The following is a 21665-nucleotide window of genomic DNA, read 5'->3' as shown; positions in this document are numbered from 1 at the left end:
ACCAACTGTGCAAAGGTTGTACGACAGCACAGTGCACCCGCAGCCTGATTCCCACTCCTGTGATTTGCCTGCTTCCTTTCCTCCTTTCCTCTTTTCTCATCTGCTCTTCCCCGGCCACCACCTCCCTCTCTGATTTTTTTTTCTCCTCTTGCCTCTGTGTGTCAGTAAAGCCATGAGAGGAGGGAGACTGCTTTCTGCTGGCTCTGCATTATGAGAGGGAGAAATGAGGCGGCGGGACACGAGAGAGACTGAGCACAAGCAGCAGTTGAACAGCGAGGCTGTGCCAAGAGAAGGAATGCAGAATTGCATTATGAAAACCAGGGAGGAGATAGTCGAGAGCAAAAATAACTGGAGAAAAACTGATTTTTTCTTTGAGGTTTAGAATATGAAGGTTATGACTACATTTCTTTTATTAATCCATGAGGAGAAGTTGGTACCTCTCCATTGGAGTTTACATTTTAGAGAAATACTGGACAATTGCTAAATGACATAAAAAAACAAATCTTAAAAATAACCTTGTCTTAAATTAATTGAATGAATTTCAAGGTCTGCAGCGCACAATTTACTGCAGGACTCTTCAAGCCACACTCCCCTGCATACAGGATGCACTGTGGATTCCTCCATCATGTCATAGAAAATGTCTAAATTCCTGCATGCTACAGGAATTTGAGGCCATGGCGGTATCGGAATCCACACATGACATTGATTTTTATCCTGTAAAATGCTAACACATTTTTTTCATCTAAATTGGAAGAACATCGGAAAGTTTCGAATTCCAACACTAGTTATGAAGAGCATTATAAGAAACACAAATGTCAGCCGTTCAAGCAGCGCTGGTAACAATAGTGGTTCTAATCAGTATTTCCTATTAGTAACTCCATAATCTTGTGTTGGAAAGAAAAACCAGCCTAGCTGGTGCAAAAGAAAACAGCAGATATATTGATTATAATGCATCTCTTCTGTAAGAATCCCTCACAAAGCACCCACAGCAAGAAAAAGCTCAGGTACAGGACAGAAAGAGGTGTATTCGACTTACCGTGCACTATTTGTAGGTCAGCCCGAGGCCAAACTTTGCTCTATTCCCTGCCTCTTTGCAAGCAGGGGGTTGCTGCCTTGGCATGGAGCTATGTCATTCCATGTTATTTTTGGCGACAGACCTGAATGTATCTACTGCCTGTTTTCTTTTATTTTTTTATTCCCGGTCCCAGCAATGAGGCACAATGTACAGATCAAGGTTGGATTCTGAGGTTCATTAGCTCCCATGCTAATGATTTGAATTGGAGGATATTTTGGCTTAAAAATTCTGGAAAACAAAACCTTCACTTTTCTGATTTTCTGCCACATCGTCATCAATAGGTGGCCAGGTGGTCCAGTGGTTAGCGCGTCAACCTCACAGTGCAGAGGTACCAGGTTCAATTCCAGCTGCGGCCTCCCTGCTTGGAGTTCTCATGTTCTCCCACTTGAACGCTCGAAATTGTCCCTAGGTGTGAGTGAGCATGAACGGTTGTTCGTCTCTGTGTACCCAGCTATTGGCTGGCAACCAGTTCAGTTCACATCAAATCTGGACAAATGTTGGTTTTCTCTCAGGAGTCAAAGCTGGCTTTTTAAGCTAGCTTTCAAACTTACCTGCGTAGATAAGTCAAGCAAATATAATTTAAACTAGGATTGTTCTTATTCTGATCAATTAAATGGTGGCCGGAGCTGGAATTTAACCCGGCACCTCTGCACTGTGAGGTCAGCGCGCTAACCACTGGACCACTGGGCAGCCTCAAGGCTAACTTTTATTCATTCATTCATTCATCTTCCTAACCGCTTGATCCTCACTAGGGTCGCGGGGGGTGCTGGAGCCTATCCCAGCTGTCTCCGGGCAGTAGGCGGGGGACACCCTGAATCAGTTGCCAGCCAATCGCAGGGCACACAGAGACGAACAACCATTCGCACTCACACTCACACCTAGGGACAATTTAGAGTGTTCAATCAGCCTGCCACGCATGTTTTTGGAATGTGGGAGGAAACCGGAGCACCCGGAGAAAACCCACGCAGGCCCAGGGAGAACATGCAAACTCCACACAGGGAGGCCGGAGCTGGAATCGAACCCGGTACCTCTGCACTGTGAAGCCGACGTGCTAACCACTGGACTACCGGGCCGCCCGCTAACTTTTATTAAAATGTGAAAAATAGAGAAAAGAGGACATACCTTTTCTCAATCCATTATTTTGGAATACTGTTTGTTGATGTCAAGTCCAGCATATCATGGGATTCACTTCTGTGCGGTTCTTCTAGTATGCTAAAAACGGGAATGTACGTTCCATCAATAAAAATTATGATTTTATCAACACAAATATTCCTGGAGTTATAAGAGACAGCAATGAAACAAATTATACCCAAAATTGACATTTAAATTTCATTTCAACTGTTTTACTTGAGATTCAATTTGGTCAATCACGACTAAAATGTTCTCCAATTCTGGAATAACCCACCTACCAATATTTGATTGCCGGTGTAGCGGAAATTGGACAGATTCAGATGCGCTGTATTTCGAATGACAAGACGCCGTCTATAAATCAAAAATGCTTAATGGCCTTTTTCCAGCTGTAGTGTTCTTCATCTTCTCCATATCTTGTACTGAGGCAGCAGCTCATCTCATAAGAACCATCCCTTGAAGCTATGGCTGACATTAATGGAGAATACAAGGGAGAAGCAGAGTCACTCAGCCAAGAAATGACAGTCTCCCACATAATGCATATTTTATACTGAATATGGCTAGCCCTGTTAGCACTGATATGAGGATTTGTATCGATGTGTGCCGTCATGCAGTCTTACCCCTATCAGTTTAACAATTGTTCCTGTTTTCTTATCATAGGAGGGCCAGGGGCTGATCCAGGAGAAGCCAGAGCTACGCACGGTTGTGCAGCAGAAGCTCGAAGAGATCAGGGAGTGCTGGTGTGACTTGGAGACCACAACCAAAGCCAAGGCTCGTCAGCTCTTTGAAAACAACAAGCCGGAGCCGGTAGTAAAAAGCTACTCAGACCTTGACAACCAGCTGTCCCACTTGGAGCAACAGCCCCCCCAACTAGAGCAGGCACATCATCTGCCCACATTCAATGAGCAGCTCCAGAAATTCCAGGCAAGTACAGTAAAAATGAATATATGGCCCACAGTAAATAAAAGTAAAATATTATTACGGTACCTAGAATCAATATCAGGATTGTGGCGCATGCAGCTGACAAATGGCTAAAACAAATACCCTCCCTCCTCCATTGGCCTTTTTGAGAAGCTAACTCTGTTTGCCAACATGTTTATTGAACAAAAGTCAGTGGTTTGGTTTTGACCTTGCATTTCAGATAACCATTGCTTGAATTGGCAGATTGTTTTCCAGTCTAGATACCACCCAGCACCCAACCATGGGGTGGGGGTAGGATGGGTATTATGTAATTTCTCCAAATTGTAACATAACACAGCGATTGGCTGGCAACCAGTTCAGGGTGTACACCGCCTACTACCCGAAGATAGCTGGGATAGGCTCCAGCATGCCCCGTGACCCTCATGAGGATAAGGCGGATCAGAAAATGGATGGATGGACATTGCATAACTTTTGACACCATTTAGTTCAACCTTGCTATGATTAAAACTCTACTGCATCTTTTTGGCATAGGCAATGGAGTCTAAGTTCGGGGATATCTACAAGGGTGTGGAGGAACTGGGTAACTTGCAGGGGGTTTGCCTTCCCCAGCGAGGTCTGATGGCAGGTGACAAGGAGGGTGGTGAGCAATCGGGCATGGTGGAGACCCGCATCGTTCGCCTCATTGAGCCTCTGAAGGAGCGACGCCGCATCCTGCTTGCTTCCAAAGAGATGCACCAAGTCGCTCAAGACCTGGAAGACGAAATGGTTAGCTCCTCATTTTCTTCTTTTTTGAAACATGTCCAACCGTTCCATGACCTCATTTTGATGATTTAACAGCTTTGGATTCAAGAGAGGCTTCCCCTGGCATCATGTAAGGAATATGGGAATAATCTCCAGAGTGTGCAGCAGCATGTAAAAAAGAACCAGGTGAGGATCACAAAACTTTGAAACAAACCATTCCTGAGACTTATTTGAGATTTGTCTTTCAGACTCTCCAGAGGGAGCTGGCAGGCCGGCGGGCGCGTGTTGAGGAGGTTCTGGACAGGGCGGGAATTATCGCATCACTACGCACTCCCGAAGTGGAATTTGTGCGTGAAGGGGCCGGCCATGTGCGACAACTGTGGGAGGTGTTGCAGCTGGAGTTGGAAAGGAGATCTGTGATGCTGGATGCAGCACTGCAGGCTCAACAATACTACAGTGAGGCAGCCAAAGTGGAATCCTGGTTATCAGGTCAAAAACTCCAGCAGGCCAATGACGAAAAAGGCACGGTACGGGCAACGCTGGCAATCAGTTCATTTGTCAAACCGCCACTCCAGTACACAGATGCACTTCTGATCATTGGCAGGATGAGGCGAGCACCCTGCAACTGTTGAAGACTCACCTGGCTTTGGAGCAAACAGTGGAAACATATGCTGAGACTGTTGGCATGCTGTCCCAGCAATGCCAGCAGCTGCTCGAGCTTGGACACCCAGAGAGGTGTGACACGACTCATCATTTCACTTTCTGTGCACCTTTCAAACACAATCTGTAGTTTCAGAAACTTTTTTTTTTACCTTGAACAGTATAGCGGTGCAATATTGACATCGGATTAAGATTTGAGATTTTCCGTGCACGGGACACAGTTCACTTTCACATGCATCATGTTCAAATTTACAATAGTACTTGAGACATTAACAGTTACTGTGGCACATATGCCATCTTTTATGTTTTTATGCAGTAGGTGTAGTACTTGTATGTCTGATCTGTTATTATTGTGTTTCCTCAGTGAGCAAATCACCAAGCAGCAGTCCCACATAGACAGACTGTACGTTTCTTTGAAAGACATGGTGGAGCACAGAAAGATCAAGCTGGAACAGCAGTACTGGCTTTATCAACTCAATAAAGATGTCGAAGAATTAGAGAAATGGATCACGGAGCGTGAGACTGTGGCAAGTTCAACCGATCTTGGCCAAGATCTGGAGCATGTGACGGTGAGAATGGCGATGTCGCAATAATTTTTTTTTTCAGTTAACAGCCAATCAGTGTAATCAGTTGCCCATCATTGATCATGGATCACACGAATGACATGATACAGCACCGCATGACATTATTTTGATATGTTTTCTCAGATGCTCCAAGAAAAGTTCACCAAATTTGCCTCCGAAACAAACAACATTGGCCAGCAGCGGATGGAGCAGGTGAACAAAATGGTGAATGAAATGATCGACTGTGGCCATTCGGATGCAGCCACCATCGCTGAGTGGAAGGATGGATTGAACGAGTCCTGGGCCGACCTCCTGGAGTTGATGGAGACCCGCAGACAGATGCTGGCGGCATCCAACCAGCTCCACAAGTTTTTCACTGACTGTAAAGAGGTGTGTTCCAAGTTAATAACCGCCTGTGTTACAAGTGTCTCTTTACGCGGTGTATTCGTCTGGCTTATGTTTTAAAAAGCGTTCGTGATGACGGCTCGGTCTGGCATTGTAGGTTTTGGCTCAGATCGCAGGGAAGACGAAGCAGCTGCCAGAGGTGAGGGCATGCCAAGCCAACATCACCAATCCAGCCACCCTGCAGAGACTCATGCACTCTTTTGAGCATGCCCTTCAACTGTTAGTTACACAGGCAAGTGTTATAATCTCTTCTATGAACCGCCAATCATGTAACTTCATTTATTAATGTGGTCTCGTTGTACTTTCAGTTTATATAGCGTGTATAGTTAATCAATTACCATATTTTCTGCACTATAAAGCGCTTTGGATTATAAGGCGCACCTTCATTGAATGGCCCATTTTAAAACTGTTTTTATATATAGGGCGCATGGAATAGAAACTTCAATAGTGGCTGTGGTTGCGCTATGCACCAGCTAGATGGAGCTACGGTAAAGGGAGTACAATACAATACAATACAGCTTTATTTATCGAGCCTTCACAACCAACAAAGCCATGAGAACTGGTCACAAACAAGTACTGTACATGCAACATATAAATACAAATGGCATTACAAAACAATAAATGAAAGACAAAAGTTATGAAGACAACTGATTCAACCAAAAAGGCGCACAAACCTCGTGGGCTCACATCCACAAGGGGCTACATATCCTTAGAAATCTTGCTTGTTTCCTTCTTCCTTCATTTAGTCAGAAGTTAACTTTACTTTTGGGATTATTTTTGTTTCATAATGGCTGCGCAGAGCTCACAGAGTAGTTGTCTGTTGGAGTGTGTGTTGGCCAATGCACATGTCAATTAGTGTCGGGCAATTTTTTTTTTTTTTTTACATTACAATTGGTTGCTGCTAATAATACCCACTAGATGGCATAGTAACACTAACCGGGTGTTTCCCTGTTAGTGTTACTATGCTCAATAGGGAATATAAAGAGACTAGAAAACCATATATAAAACGCATCAGAGTGTAGGGTGCACTGTAGGCTTTAGAGAAAATGTAATCCTTTTATGTACGCCTATGTATGGAAAATACTGTACGTATTATACATTGCTACAGATTGTTTTGGAGAGACCTGCACCTCTCTTGACTATTCTTTGACAGTATCGATCGACAGGGATTTAGCTACGATGAAGTCATCGCATCCTATCTTGGTTCAGGTACGACAGCTACAGGAGAACGCTGCGCAGCTGCGTACTATTTATGCTGGCGAGAAGGCTGAGGCCATAATGGTAAAAGAGCACGAAGTGATGGAAGCTTGGAAGGAACTCTTAAGCTCGTGCGAGGCCAGTCGTGTGCAGGTCACCTCAGTGACAGACAAGGTGCAGTTCTTCTCAGTGGTGCGCGAAAATCTCATGTGGATGGAAGGCATTATGGGCCAGATTGGATGGGACGAGCCCAGGTAAGATATCGTCTACTGTTCTTGTGAACATGTTTGTATTGGAGCTGGGGGGCCCAACCTTTATTGATCAGAGACCCATCATCCCGCAATCGACCTATTACCACACATGCATGAACAAAACTGAAAAATAAAGATCATGCGCCACCGCGGGTTAAACCTGCTTTTTTATTTTATTTTTTCAATACTTTTTTTGTGAGAATGGAACTCATAGGATGCTTCGGGTGCCGTGTGCATGAACACAAAAATACAACATATTAATAACACGCACACAGAAAAATATCTACGTATGGGGCACTCCTGTAATAGACTGTCAAGTGAGGCTGCTGTATCACCTTAACCGAAGTTACAATGATTACGCCTTCAATTGTTCAGCATCATGTAAGCGAAGCTTTTGAGAGTGACTCAAGTTTTCAGCTCATCCAAAAGTTGCTAAATGTATTGGAATAAATATCAATCAAAAACACATCTTTAAAAAATAGATGACCGCCCTCAAGACCAAAACTGATTTCGAGAGCTATAACACTACCATGTACTGCAGCTCAAGTTATATAGTATGTCTTGTTTTTTTGGTTTCTTTTTGTAATCTGTAATTCTAAACCTTTCTTGTTTCAGGGATTTGACTGCATTGGAGGTCATGATGAAACAACACCATGAGTTGAAAGTCAAAATAGATGGCCGGAGCAAAACTATTCAGCAGTGTGCAGATCTCGGCAAGATCCTTATAGCTGCCGGAAACCCCGCATCAGAGGAGGTCATGCACATGAGGATAACCACACAAACAACATACGTTTTTCTCAAACTAAATTGATCTTAATCATACGTTTTTTTGGTTCATGGCTGCAGATTAAAGAGAATTTGGATGCCCTTTTGGCCAAGCAGAAGGATCTTGGGGAGAAATGGGACAAACACCAGGAACGGTTGCAGCACAGTGAGTAGCTTACTTCTTGATATAAGACATTCTTTAAAAAATAAGAAAACAAAACTTATCATTCTCAATGTAACACAGGCCTAAAATAGCGCCATACTATGATATGACACACAAATGCAAATTAACTGTACCCCATTCATCATAGTGTGAGGTGGTGGTTAACGGGTTAATGGGAGGCTGTCTTCTTCAGAGCATGAGCGATTCCAGTTCGCCCAGGAAACGGTGAGGGCTGAAGCCTGGCTGAAGGCCAAGGAGCCTCCGATCACCTCCAAGCAGCCAGAAGGGAGCCAGACCCAAGCCCAAACCGATGAGGTTGAGCAGCTCATCCTTCGCCATGAAGCGTTCCGCAAGGCTGCTGTCACCTGGAAAGAACGCTTCAGTTCTCTCCGACAACTTTCCGCAGTAAGCTTGCCTGTAGCTAAAAAATTTTGATATCCACAGTGAAAAAAAATTTGTGGAAAATTGTAGTTGCTCGGCATGCATGGATTTATGCCAGAGGTTCCAAAGTGTGACATGTCATATACCAAATGTGTACCACAAGTAGTATGTGGGCTCCTGTTAAGGAACACAAAATAATCACTGCACTTAGTGCAGTTTAGTTATATTTAACTTTCAAGTTAAATTGAAAGTTATTGATATTGATAGTCATTGAAATTTCATTTTTCCTATATTTTAACCAAGTAAGTGCTAACCCTGAAATGCACCCTGTAATCTGATAACATGATAAAATGTCAACTGTCCCTGAATGGGTTAATATTAAAATGACATATTACTACAATGGCTTATAAGAACATGGAATATACATTTTTGCAAAAAAATAAAAATAAAAAACTGTCTCGGTTTTGGTGAACACTTGGACTTTCGGTGCTACTGCCATATTTAAATGTTGGTCCTGATGGCGGTACTTGAAGAGTATTGATAGATGGTTCTTGTCTTTGCATCATTATGGCCTTAAAAGCTTCTCTCATAAACCACGGTCTTGCTCATTGTACTACATTTTTTGTTTTTATTTCCATATGGTATGGCTGCCAAAAAAACGAAGCAGCAAATAGTCCGAGTCATTTTCGACAACCGCGATGCTTCTTCTGTTTTCCTCCCTGTGTGCTGACAATTACGTCAACTCCTTTTTCAGGCAGAGAAGAAAAAAGAGGAAGACAAAAAGACACCGCTCGCCAGTCGTAGGATGTTCCCGCTATCTTGTCTGACTCCGAGCGGTCCCTCATTCGGTTCAGCTCCATCTTTCATGAAGCAGATGGTACACGCCCAAATAGAGCCCACCCCCTTACAGACAAGCGTGGAACCAGCTGCCCCTTCTGCACACCAGAGATTGTCCTCATCGCTCGCCAGCTACAACCCGGTCCTAAATGGATCGGGCTATCACGGGCTGGAGCCTCAATGTAGTGGAAAGTTGGTGAACCCCTCGTATCTTGGCATGAACCACCAGGCCATTGGAGGTGGGAGTGACTCTGCTTTTTCAGTTCTGACTTCTCACTGTGGAGGACAGGACACTTCTACTTACCCTGGAATAAACAATCAAACAACTGATAGTGCTGAGAGTTCTGGTTACTTTGGACTGCCTGCGGGTTGCGTGGGTGGCTCCGGCTATGCCATGCAAAGCCATCCAGGCAGTGGCAGGTTAGGAAGTTCGGGTAACCTAGCTCAGGAGCAAAGCAGTGGCCCGATGGGAAGCCCTGGGATTTTCCAGCATCAGCATATGGGAAGTTCTGGATATTTGACACAACAAAATATGGGAAGTTCCGGTTTCTTTACACAACCTCAAAATATGGGGAGTTCAGGATATTTGGGACAGCAGCCCAATTTAGGGAGTTCAGGATATTTGGCCCCGCAACCAAATTTGGGGAGTTCAGGATATCTTGCTCAGAATTACCACAGCACTGGAGGAATGGGTAGCTCAAGCTATCTTGCACAAAATCATTACAGCAGTGGAAGTCTCGGCAGTTCGGGTTACCTGGCGCCAAGTGGTGGCATCATGGACCCAAAAATGGCTTATGCGTGGCAACACTTGAAAGCGGACTTCATGCAACCCGGGATCAATCACATCCACAAGGCTGTAAACCCGCTCCTCGAAGCCACGAGAGTACAAAGGGAACAGTATGGCGATATCCCGATGGCAGACATGATGGGCCCAGAATCAGGACTGGACCTACTCCACGGTCGTCTCCAGAGGGATCCCCGTGGCAGTCGCTCAGACCCTCAGATGGACCACCTGAGGCGAGAGAGGGAGTACAAACTGGGTAGACAAACCTCCAGCGAGCAGGAGATCCAAGCCAGGCTGAACGAGCTTCCGATGATTGTGCGTCAGGAGAGGTATCGAAGACGCTTGGAGAGGCAGTCATCCAGTGAACAGGAAGGGAGTGGCAAGCAGAGGCTGCAACGGCGAGACTCAAGTGACCTGGAGGGATCTGTTAAAGACGGCTCCGACAAACGCTCACTGTAAGTGAACTGGTCAAACTGGTGACACTGTTTTTGCAGACAGTTCATCTGGGGCGCAGCGCCTTTGCCAGTGTGTCCTGATTTTTGTGCAAGTGCAAGGCTCACTGTGTGTGTTTGCCAGTTCGGAAACCCGGTATGCAGTGCAGTGTGTGTTTCCTTGGAGATGCACCGTGCGGCGTGTTAATGTGGTGGCAGAAAATCGGTCTAAAGTTGTACCTGCTGCCATGTCGAGACGCTAGTGTTCGACTAGCACGCCATATTTATAGGGAAAGAATAGAGCCGCTTTGTCTTGAGTGATGCAGGCTGTGAGCACTCCTACAGTGGCCCCTCCCTCACTCTAACAGTTCTGCCGGTCTGCACTCATCTGTGAAATTACTAACACTGGGTCTAACCCGCCTGCGCACGAGGATACACCAAATGTCACTCTGGATTTACACCAGTCCCAAAAATAGAGCCTTCAGCACCCGTGCACACAACAATGACAGCCTAGTAAAAACAGGAGATTATTCATTGCCGTTTTTGAAAAGTTTCATGTTTAAATTATAATGATACGTGCTTGCATGGGTTTTATACGGGTACTTCGGTTTCCTCTCGGATTTCAAAATCATGGACGGTAGGTTAATTGAACACTCAAAATAGTCCATCAGTGCGATTGTGAGTGTGAATGGTTGTTCTTCTGTGTGTGCCCTGCGATTGGCTGGTGCCCGCCTACTGACCAAAGACAGCTGGGTTAGGCTCCAACACACCCCACGACCTTTGTGAGGATAAAGCGGATCGTAAAAAGGATGGATGGATACATTTCATGTTTGAAATTGCCTTTGTTGTCTAAAAAAAAGGCCATGTCATAGTTTTTATCATTTTTCAGTTTAAATTTGACTGGTCTGCTTTCACTGTGTTCACTTTTCATGGGTGACTCGTGTTGTCCTCTATCACTGCAGGGAAAAGAGATCTACTATGGCGGAGATTGTAGAACAAGTACAGGAGAGAGAAGCAGCGAATGTAAGTTATCACTGATAGTGATACAGAATGACGCAAGTTACATCATGCTTTTCTATCGTTTTCTTAAATCTGCGTTATCAGGCCAGAGGAGAGCCTTATCGACCTCCAAGCAGTCTCTCGGCTCCGGTGACACGTTTTGACGGTCGCCCTCGTGCTCGAGATCGACCCAAACCAAGGAGGAGGCCTCGTCCGAAAGAACCAGAGGAAAGTCGCCGCTCTCGATCAGCTCCAGCTACCGGCGCCCCGACGACACCCCAGCCACCTTCACACACAGCGCACAATGAAGGATTCCTGTATCGTAAAAAGGCCAGCAGCTCTGATCTTGAAGCTCAGCAGAGAAGCCCCACCAGGTATAAATATATATATAAAAAATCCTCACCTCACCCCTCGGGTGGTGTCCGTCCCTCATTCGGCTCGGGTCCTCTACCAGAGGCCAGGAAGCTTGAGGGTTCTGCGCAGTATCCTTGCTGTTCCCAGCACTGCACATTTCTGGACTGAGATGTCCGATGTTGTTCCCGGGATCTGTTGCAACCACTCATCTAGTTTGGGGGTCACTGCCCCGAGTGCTCCGACCACCACAGGCACGACTGTCACCTTTACCTTCCAGGCTCTCTCCAGCTCCTCTCTGAGCCCTTGGTATTTCTCGAGTTTCTCATGTTCCTTCTTCCTGATGTTTCCATCACTTGGGACCGCTACATCCACTACAACGGCTTTCCTCTGCCCTTTATCTATGATCACGATATCTGGTTGGTTCGCCATTACCATCCTGTCAGTCTGGATCTGGAAGTCCCACAGGATCTTTGCTCTGTCATTCTCCACCACCTTCGGAGGTGTTTCCCATTTTGACCTTGTGGTTTCCAGTCCATACTCCGCACAGATGTTTCGCTAGACTATGCCAGCCACCTGGTTATGGCGTTCCTCGTAGGCTTTCCCTGCCAGCATCTTACACCCTGCAGTTATGTGTTGGATCGTCTCAGGTGCCTCTTTGCACAACCTACACCTTGGGTCTTGTATGGTGTGGTATATCTGGGCCTCGATGGCTCTGGTGCTCAAGGCCTGCTCCTGAGCAGCCAGGATGAGTGCCTCTGTGCTGTCCTTCAGGCCAGCCCTCTCTAGCCACTGATAGGACTTCTTGAGATCAGCCACTTCAGTTATGGTCCGGTGGTACATCCCGTGTAGGGCCTTGTCCTCCCATGATGGTCCCTCTTCCAGCGCCTCATTCTCTGTTCCCCATTGTCTGAGACATTCTCTGAGTACGTCATCCGTTGGAGCCTTCTCCTTGATGTATTCATGGAACTTGGATGTTTCATCCTGGACAGTGGCTCTCACACTCACTAGTCCCCGGCCTCCTTCCTTTCGGCTTGCGTACAGTCTCAGAGTGCTGGATTTGGGATGGAACCCTCCATGCATGGTTAGGAGCTTTCGGGTCTTAACGTCCGTGGTCTGAATCTCTTCCTTTGGCCACCTTATTATTCCTGCAGTGTATCTGATCACTGGCAGGGCATAGCTGTTTATTGCCCGGGTCTTATTCTTGCCATTGAGCTGGCTTCTTAGGACTTGCCTCACTCGCTGGAGGTATTTGGCCGTAGCCACTTTCCTTGTTGCCAGTTCGAGGTTGCCATTGGCTTGTGGTATACCAAGGTACTTGTAGCTGTCCTCAATGTCTGCTATTGTTCCTTCGGGGAGTGAGACCCCTTCCGTGCGGACTATCTTTCCTCTCTTAGTCACCATCCGACTACATTTCTCAAGCCCGAATGACATCCCGATGTCGCTGCTGTAGATCCTGGTTGTGTGGATCAGGGAATCTATGTCCCTTTCGCTCTTAGCATACAGCTTTATGTCATCCATGTAGAGGAGGTGACTGATTGTAGCTCCATTTCTGAGGCGGTATCCATAGCCTGTCTTGGTGATTACTTGGCTTAGGGGGTTCAGTCCTATGCAGAACAGCAGTGGGGAGAGTGCATCACCTTGGTATATGCCACATTTGATGGACACTTGGGTAAGTGGCTCGCCATTGGCTTCAAGTGTGGTTTTCCACATCCTCATCGAGTTCGCAACGAAGGCTCTTAGGGTCCTGTTCACCTTATACAACTCCAAGCATTCAGTGATCCATGTATGTGGCATCGAGTCATAGGCTTTCTTGTAATCAATCCAAGCTGTGCACAGGTTGGTACGTCGGGACCTGCAGTCTTGTGCAACTGTTCTGTCAACCAGGAGCTGATGTTTGGCTCCTCTGGTATCTCTACCAATGCCCTTCTGCGCTTCGTTCATGTATTGATCCATGTGTCCACTTATCTTAGCCGCAATGATGCCTGACATGAGCTTCCATGTTGTGGAGAGACAGGTTATTGGCCGATAGTTGGATGGGGCTGCACCATTCGAGGATTCGAGGGAGATATATATATATACCTTTTATTTATATATAAAAAAGGTGTCGTGTGGAACCGGGTCGAAATGACTCTTTGAGTGTAAAAGGGAACAAAAAAATCAGCCCGGGAATATACAACGACGGTGGCCATCACCTGCCGAAAAATAATCAGCGATTGTGGTGTGTGCGGCGGCACTGGTTCGCATATTTGCCTTACAGTACAGCGGTGTAGGGTTCATTTCAATAATCATTCATACACTGACCGGCGGTGAGAGACTTATGTGAATTTGTAGCTCTTTGCCAGAAAAAGTGATGGTTTTTGAGACATCTATTTGCCTCTCAACTGTTTTGTGCAGCAAATCCTGGGTTAATGTCTACTGCGTGCTAAAAGAGGGCAAGCTGACCTTCTACAAGGACGCCAGAAACCACAACACAACATACAATGGAGAACCATCTGTTGACCTTTCCAACTGCTCTTTTGATCCTTCGTTGGGATACAAGAAAAAGAAGAATGTTTTCATTGTTCAGTAAGATCAATTTCAAAATTATGATTTTGTCTTCATGCATAACGTTCTGTTGGTGGATTGTTGATCGGAAATGGGCAAAACACATGACTCTTCTGATGTTAGCTCTAAAGCTTTGTCAAGCATGAGAAACTGATTGTCACTGTTTTTCTTTTCTCTCAGAGTCAACGATGGAAATAATTTATTAGTATTTCATGCAAAAGATGAGGTAAGAGCATTTGGCAAGTCGTGTTTAAATGGAGATGCATGGGAAGGCAAACATTTGGATGATCCTTTTTTTAAAGATTTTAACACACCACTTTGGAGGTCAACTCAATATTTTTTTAATGCTATTATATATGTTTGAGGCAGAGTTGAAACATAAATGAATTGGGAACAACTACTGTATCAGTAAAAACAAAAACAAAGCCAGTAATGTATCATATCATTTATTCATATTTCCTTTTAAATACATTGTTTCTCCAAATCTCAAAACCGTGGCAGTGGTAGACTGAAGCAATATTTGTTAATTTCATTTATAAAAAGCCTTATTACGCGATGCATCCTTACAAGAGTAGCTGCTCTGATTGAAAAACACTGAGCATAGTCTTTGATGTGCTTCGCAAAGCAAGTCAAAAGCCCCAAAAATTGGCGACTCGAGTCAAGTCACGTGACTTGAATCCCCTGTATCTGTTAAATGAATAAGGAACAATGATGCATCCAACACGGGGTGTCTTTAACTCTTTAAGGGACAGCGGTCACTCAAGTGGACAGTTTACCATGTTATCAGGTGACAGGGTGCATGAAAGGGTTAATCTGGCCCATGCGCAAGAAAAATCTTCAGCACTCTGGAGTGAAATATGTGGCCGGTGTCAATCAGCTTGGCCTGAGCATCTTGTAAAAGGTCCTCAAGCAGAGTAACGAGCCAAAATACACAGCTAACACGAGATGACAGGTGCAAAAATCTCATTGAGTTACCTAAATGCCACAAACAATATTTTTACTCTCTCATTTTTCTTTTTATAGTGGAAGGATGTCAAATTGCCTGTGTATCGAACGAAATGAATGTACTGAATAAGAATGCACTTAATATAAGACTGTACAGAAGACTTCTTCACGAACAAAGGAATGCGCAAGTCAACATTTTTGATGAATGCATATTTTCAGAGTTAACACATTAGTCATATTGCACGAATCAACCTGGACAGAGATGCACTTACCAAATGAATATTGAGAGACACACTTCTTGGAGTGGCTGGCGAGTGTCTGGTTAAGATTACACCACTCCATATTTTGTTCCTATAACCGCAGACTAACTTCATTATTTTCATCCTCTTTGACGACTCTCCGCGAGGTCACTTTTGGAGTTCATCTTTAACCCTTTCACACACCGATAATGATGACCTGTAACCTGATAAACATGATCAACTGTCCACTGTAGTAACCGCTGTCCCCTGAAAGGGTTATTGCGCTCACTAAGCAAAAGTCTCACAAGTCTCACAGGATATGCCATACCTGTTCATTTGTTCTAACTTTAGAAGCCACGAGGGACTTTGGAGATCCCACTGTGTTGCAGATCAGTGGTCCCCAACCCCCGGGCCGCGGACCGCTACCGGTCCGTGGGTCATTTGGTACCGGGCCGCTGAGAAGAATAAATAACGTGCATTACTTCTGTTTTATTCATTTCAGAATCTGAAATATGTTTTATTTTGAAAAAAAATTGCGGATTCTCTCTTACATCCGTCTATAGTATGTCACTCTTGATACAGGTCAAGGCGCGCTTCTCAGCCACTTGATAGGTTACCGCTAAAATGAAAGCCAGCGGCTAGCAAAATGTGTAAAAAAACAAATGTCTTTGGGAAGGGGAAAAGGCCCAGCCAGGAGACAGAAGAGGGACCTACGACTTTCAAGAAAACCAAGGTTACATTAATAGACAGTATAAGGAGTCCTACTTAAAATACAGATTTATCTCAACGGGAGATTCCCACGCACCAAGCCTGCATAATATGCGGCGATGGTGAGCCGTATTTTTCATGCACTTTGTATTTGCACTGTATCTTATTTTGAAGGCACGTTTAAATGTTACCATAGCGACCAGAGAATGTAGCTAGGACGTTCTTTGAGTCATTATTCATGTTCATTATTATACTGTATTTAGAAAATACCACCGTTTTCATGCAGGTCATATCACATTATTTTGTTGAATTTATCCGCCACACCTTAAAGGCCGGGTCCCTGAAAATATTGTCTGATATTAAATCGGTTCGTGGGGCAAAAAAGGTTGGGGATCGCTGTTATAGATGATGGTTGACCGCTCATCTCACTTTCTCTGCAGGAGGATCTGAAGGCTTGGACTTCTAACATCACCACCTGTATATCTGAGCATGAGGCCATGGCCATGTGGGACAAGCCCGGCACATCTGGCATGGACCATGACCGTTCGGAGAGGAAGGAGAGGTCGGAGGGCGATGCAGACGCCAGGTCGGAGAGATCGGAGCTCGTCGGTGAGGAGAGATCTGAGAAGGAGAGGTCAGAGAAAGGGGATGGCTCAGACAAGTTAGACACATCAGAAATTGCTGACAAGCTGGAGGGTGGAGCTGGGGGCTCCAGCACATCTGGAAAGAGCAAATGAAGAGCCTACTTATGTTTCGGTTTTAGTCACTGACAATTGGTGGTTGTATGAATGGGAAGCATGTTTGCAGAGCCCCAATCACAGAGCCGGAGGTTACCGGCCATGGACAAGACTATTGTAACTCATCTCTCAGCCAACCTCTCCACGTCACCGACTGCAATGCTTCGGTGATTGTATTGAGCCACCTGCTGGTGGGGGGTTGTCATTGTTTAATCTCTTGGTTTCATCTTTCGATATATTTCAGTGACTGATGATACCATGTCGATCTCTCTATCTGTCCATCCGTCTCGACGCACCTGAAAAAGAGGTGAATGAAGTGTTCACAACAATGAAAAACTTTTTAAGCAATATACTTTTTTTAAGTTATTCTATCTTGTAGTGAGAGATAAAAGCAAATGAAACATGAAGTAGTGGCAAATGTGACGATTCGGTCTGAATTCTCATTCATACACAGTTACCCCGGTCTTGCACCTTAGATGCTTAAAACATACGAAATCTTGAAGACATGTAATCCCACCTCATGGTAATATCATAGATCATGTTATTATAATGGAATGTTGGTGTTAGCCACCAAGCTTTTTTTTGGGGGGGGGGGAGTAGTGAAATTCAAATTATTTTTTTGATCCATGTCCTGAAGAAAAGAAAAAAAAGAACAACAAAAAAGGGAGCTGTCTATGAAATGCTCTCGGTGACACGATTTGACATAATGCCTTTGTACACAAAATCTGAACACTGCATGAAATCTAATAGTCTCTTAGTGCGCTTGTTTGACTTTGTTTTTTTATGTTCTTGAAATTGTTTGGGGAAACTGCAATAATTTAGTGTCAGGAAATCATTTTGCAATCATGGTTCACAAAAGTAGGGTTGTCTTCCATCCACAGTTATGACTACTCCTTGATCAGCTTTTTGAATGACAGGAAAGTGCCCCTAGACTCCTGCGCCCCACCCTTTTTTTTTTGTTCGATATCCTTATCATTTATTTCCCAACAGAATTTGACATTGTGTCTGGAGAAAAAAAAATGAAGTGAGGGAGAAGCTCTCTGTACCCTTGCGTATTTTGTTTTCAAATCCAGATTGTCAATTTACCAACAGTGAGTTCAAATGCAAATCTGTTCAAAGTCATGAATTGTATATACCTATCTTTGTGTGTATATCAATAAACCCTGTGTGCTAATAAAACAGTACACTAAAGTGAAATGAGTAAAAAGTAAAACATTTATATTAATCCACTTAAGTCAAATTTAAAAAATACATTTAATGGAAAATATGCAAATTAGAAGTCACGAATGAATTACACAGCATATATTAAGTACACTAATATCTAGTTGTCTTTTACCAGGGGAAAGCAGCAGGGAATACTTCAAATACGCTTGTATTTTTATATTCCTATGTTTCTTGTATTGGCCCACAGCCCAAATAAGATCATCTCGAGCTGATTGAGTTGTCAGCGTGTTTGTGAGCAGCGTGTTCAATGTGTGTATTATCAACATGTGTATGTTTGAGAAATTATTGGTGGCGAGCAGAGTTCTGTGAGATTACCAGACGCACACTTCATTCTTTTACGTGTTTGAGAAAAATAGAATCTAAATGTGAACAACGTGGCCATTTATGACGTGCATAAATTCCTGAAAATATGTGTGCATTCATCTGCAGTTACAGCTGGAGGCATTCTGTAAATGTCAAGTTGAAGTTTCCCATTTTCTCATCGTTGCACCTTACACACACACACACACACACACACACACACACACATATATATATATATATATATATATATATATATATATATATATATATATACATGGTATATACTGTATATATTCAAATAGTCTTCCTTTCTTTGTGAACACCAAAAGATACTTTCCAATTCAGTGGTATTGGGTTACCCACCTGAGGAATGTAGTGACAACGTACTGCCCTTCTGCAGCCTCCAAATTATTCAAACAAGAATAGATGAGCAACCGTATTTTACGATGTGAATGTTATTTTCCTGTCACCGGTTTAACATAAGTGCCATGTCATAAGGTTTGATGAAAGAGCACTAAAGAAGACCGGTGATTCTTGAATTGAACTGAATTGCAACACGCGGTTTTATCAATCGCGTGGGAGCTACAAAACTTTCATGTGGACGTAGTCGCACCATTCAGTCTGACATGTTTGCTCTCCATTACTTTTATGAAGCACGCTGGGGACTTCTTTTTTTTTTTTGGTTGTTTTTCTTCCACCATGTTTTGAGCAACCCAGCTAAAGAGACAGCACAAACTGTGACTGACGAGAAAAAAAATGCAAACATTGTTTCCTTCATTGATGGTCTTCAAGTGTGTATGTCTTTGTTACTTTACATTCAAACCTGCTGCTAAGACATGAATAAACCTCTGAACTTGCTGATGCTAACGTGACACTGAATTGATGTGGAGAAGTTCTGTACTCTTATGATCTGCTGTTCTCCTCACATGACACATTCAAACGTTTTCTCCTAAAAAACGACAACGTAGAGCAGCTGTTTTCAAAAAGTGGCGCAGGGAGCATCCCGTCAGAGAGTTTAAAAATGATGCAAGCACCTCCTACTGTCCTTCTAAAATATTTTCTGATGTCGAGTTTTCTGCTCTCCCCAGACTCCGTTTCTTATTTTTCCATAGGAACAACCAACAACAAATTAAAGAAAACCTTCGTTAAAAACTAAATGCTTTATTTTTCTGCATTTGCTTCCAGTTGTTCCAGAACCATTTCGGAACTGGTGTAACCAAAGCTAACAAACAAGCGACGAGTCACACCATTTCGTGTGAGCCGAACCATTAACTAGCATGTCTACAAAAAAGATCCTACTGCATTTGATTTGATCGGTGAGCGAGGAGAGTTAAGAGTTGTGGCAGGTTTCCCTCCATGGCAACTCGCTTTCCCGCAATGCCTCCGACCTCACTCCTGGAATATTGCCGTGCTGGTCTAATCTCCAACCTCACCTGTCTTGCTTCCAAGGGATTTTTTTTTCTCTTTTCACAAACTCAAGGGGTTAATCCCGGGAACCGTTTTTGGAAGACGTGAACAACAACAATGTGGCCGTGATGATGGCGCCGTCGAGAATCTTGGAAGAATTCCTGTCAGGGTTTCATGAAGGTGTAACAGAGAAGGCTGAGGGAAATGGGTTACACTAGAGGTGGATAACTTTGAAGAGTAACGTTTGAAGTTGCTAGTTTGTAGTAGATTTGAAATAGAGTTTTTGTGACAACCAACCCTCAAACTTTGCTGACGCACTACGATTCTCTTCTTCTGGAATTCATCTCTCGTACTCTTGTAAATTGCTTGTTCGAACTCCACCAGTAACACTCCACTATTACAAATTTCAGTGCAGGACTGAATCACAGTTTTTTTTTTTAATAGTAATGAGAAGGCCGAGTCTCCAACAAGCTATAGTTTGAAACAAATTGTGAGTGAATGGGTGAAACGTATGAGAGTTAAAAAAAATCAACAACAAAAAGGCTTGTGGAACTTTCAGTAGCACTGTAGTGCCAGTGGGCGAGGGGGGGGGGGGTGTTTGATAAGAAGCAATGATCGGACATGTATACATTATTGCACAAATCCTGCACAACTTGATGTATGCTTCAAGAATGTACATTCTAATTTGTTTATTGAATTGAATTACATCTAAATTATATCTGTCTGTGTAAATATGAAATGTGGTGATGTATAAAAATTCAGTCCATCCCTTCACTTTGCCATTGTCTTCTTTCCCCTCTGAAGGTTTTTACAAACGATGATAATGTTGTAAAATATGTATACTTCCTATGTGAGGCCTGTTAAGGAAATGTTGTGGATCTGTGCTCCTCGGTGGTTCCAAAGAAGACTTTATTTCTTGTATATTATTGTAGAATTATACTGCAAGCTATCGGTAAAGAAGACAGAATGGAATATAGATGGCATGCATAATTGAATTGAATTAAATATTACATTTTTATATTTAATGCGAGACAAATCCATCATCCTTATATTCTGTCCTCAAAAACATATTTTTTAGTCGTTGACTCTCATGTAATATGCCCACCGAACTCCTACATTTTCTATAGATCAGAGGGTAAAAAAAAAATCATTGCTTTCATACGTATAAACAGCAACTGAAGGTGGTTTCAGTGAAGGCTGGACAAAACATCTCCTTGGAGGAAACACAGAATTTGATTTAGCAATTCCCAGTTCAGACTTCCGGCAGTCATCCACTAGTAACATGTAAATGAACACTCAGTAATGAAGCTCGACACTCCAATTACAAGTTGACTGCCCTCCAACGCCCCCTGCCCCCCCCCCCCAAAAAAAAAATCTGTTGCGGTCTTATATGTAAAATATCTCAAAGAAGCCAAAAAGGGTCCGTTCTGAACTGAAGTTTTCAACATTTTTACAGGAATACATAAGAATGTTATGGCAGATGACTATTAGCACAGACAATCTCAAACAGACTGCACAAAGGACAGCCACCCCCTTGGTTCAGACGTTGCTGGCACTGCTCTTCTCTGCCAGGCGCATTTGTGCTGGTATTTGCAACATGAGCAAAAAAATTGAACACATGTCATGGAGGAACATTCTTTTCATACACGAACAAGCATTCACACTCATAATCACAAGATTAGACTGTTCCTTTAGCCTGCCGTGAATGTTTTTGGAATGTGGAAGAAAACCAGAGCACCCAGAGAAAACCTGCGAACATGCAAACGCCACACAGGAAGGCCAGAGCCGGACTCGAACCCTGCCCCTCTGTCCGTTGAGGCGCTGAGAATCTGGAGACAGGGGCCATATTTGTGCTCTCGTTTATTTAAAGCCAGGGAAGCGCCACGTGACATGGTCTGGGACC

General features: G+C 43.8%; 1 protein-coding gene across 1 annotated transcript in view; it reads left to right on the top strand.

The window, feature by feature from the left end:
* Positions 1–19227, top strand: part of LOC127587771 (spectrin beta chain, non-erythrocytic 4-like) — a 28812-nt gene extending 9585 nt beyond the window's left edge. The window contains exons 2-19 of the mRNA XM_052046212.1: positions 2864–3127; positions 3656–3889; positions 3962–4051; positions 4114–4392; positions 4470–4600; positions 4890–5094; positions 5233–5478; positions 5591–5725; positions 6703–6944; positions 7557–7695; positions 7788–7872; positions 8063–8274; positions 9005–10326; positions 11265–11325; positions 11407–11675; positions 14050–14220; positions 14380–14425; positions 16532–19227. Of these exons, the coding sequence (XP_051902172.1) occupies positions 2864–3127; positions 3656–3889; positions 3962–4051; positions 4114–4392; positions 4470–4600; positions 4890–5094; positions 5233–5478; positions 5591–5725; positions 6703–6944; positions 7557–7695; positions 7788–7872; positions 8063–8274; positions 9005–10326; positions 11265–11325; positions 11407–11675; positions 14050–14220; positions 14380–14425; positions 16532–16828 (4428 nt within the window). The 3' untranslated portion in view covers positions 16829–19227. The remainder of the gene's footprint in view (positions 1–2863; positions 3128–3655; positions 3890–3961; positions 4052–4113; positions 4393–4469; positions 4601–4889; positions 5095–5232; positions 5479–5590; positions 5726–6702; positions 6945–7556; positions 7696–7787; positions 7873–8062; positions 8275–9004; positions 10327–11264; positions 11326–11406; positions 11676–14049; positions 14221–14379; positions 14426–16531) is intronic.
* Positions 19228–21665: the final 2438 nt, after the last annotated feature.

Source organism: Hippocampus zosterae, chromosome 16, assembly GCF_025434085.1.
Source record: "Hippocampus zosterae strain Florida chromosome 16, ASM2543408v3, whole genome shotgun sequence".
In the NCBI taxonomy this organism is placed as follows: Eukaryota; Metazoa; Chordata; class Actinopteri; order Syngnathiformes; family Syngnathidae; genus Hippocampus; species Hippocampus zosterae.
Note: the sequence above shows the minus strand (reverse complement) of the source record. Positions and strands in the feature narration are given on the sequence as shown.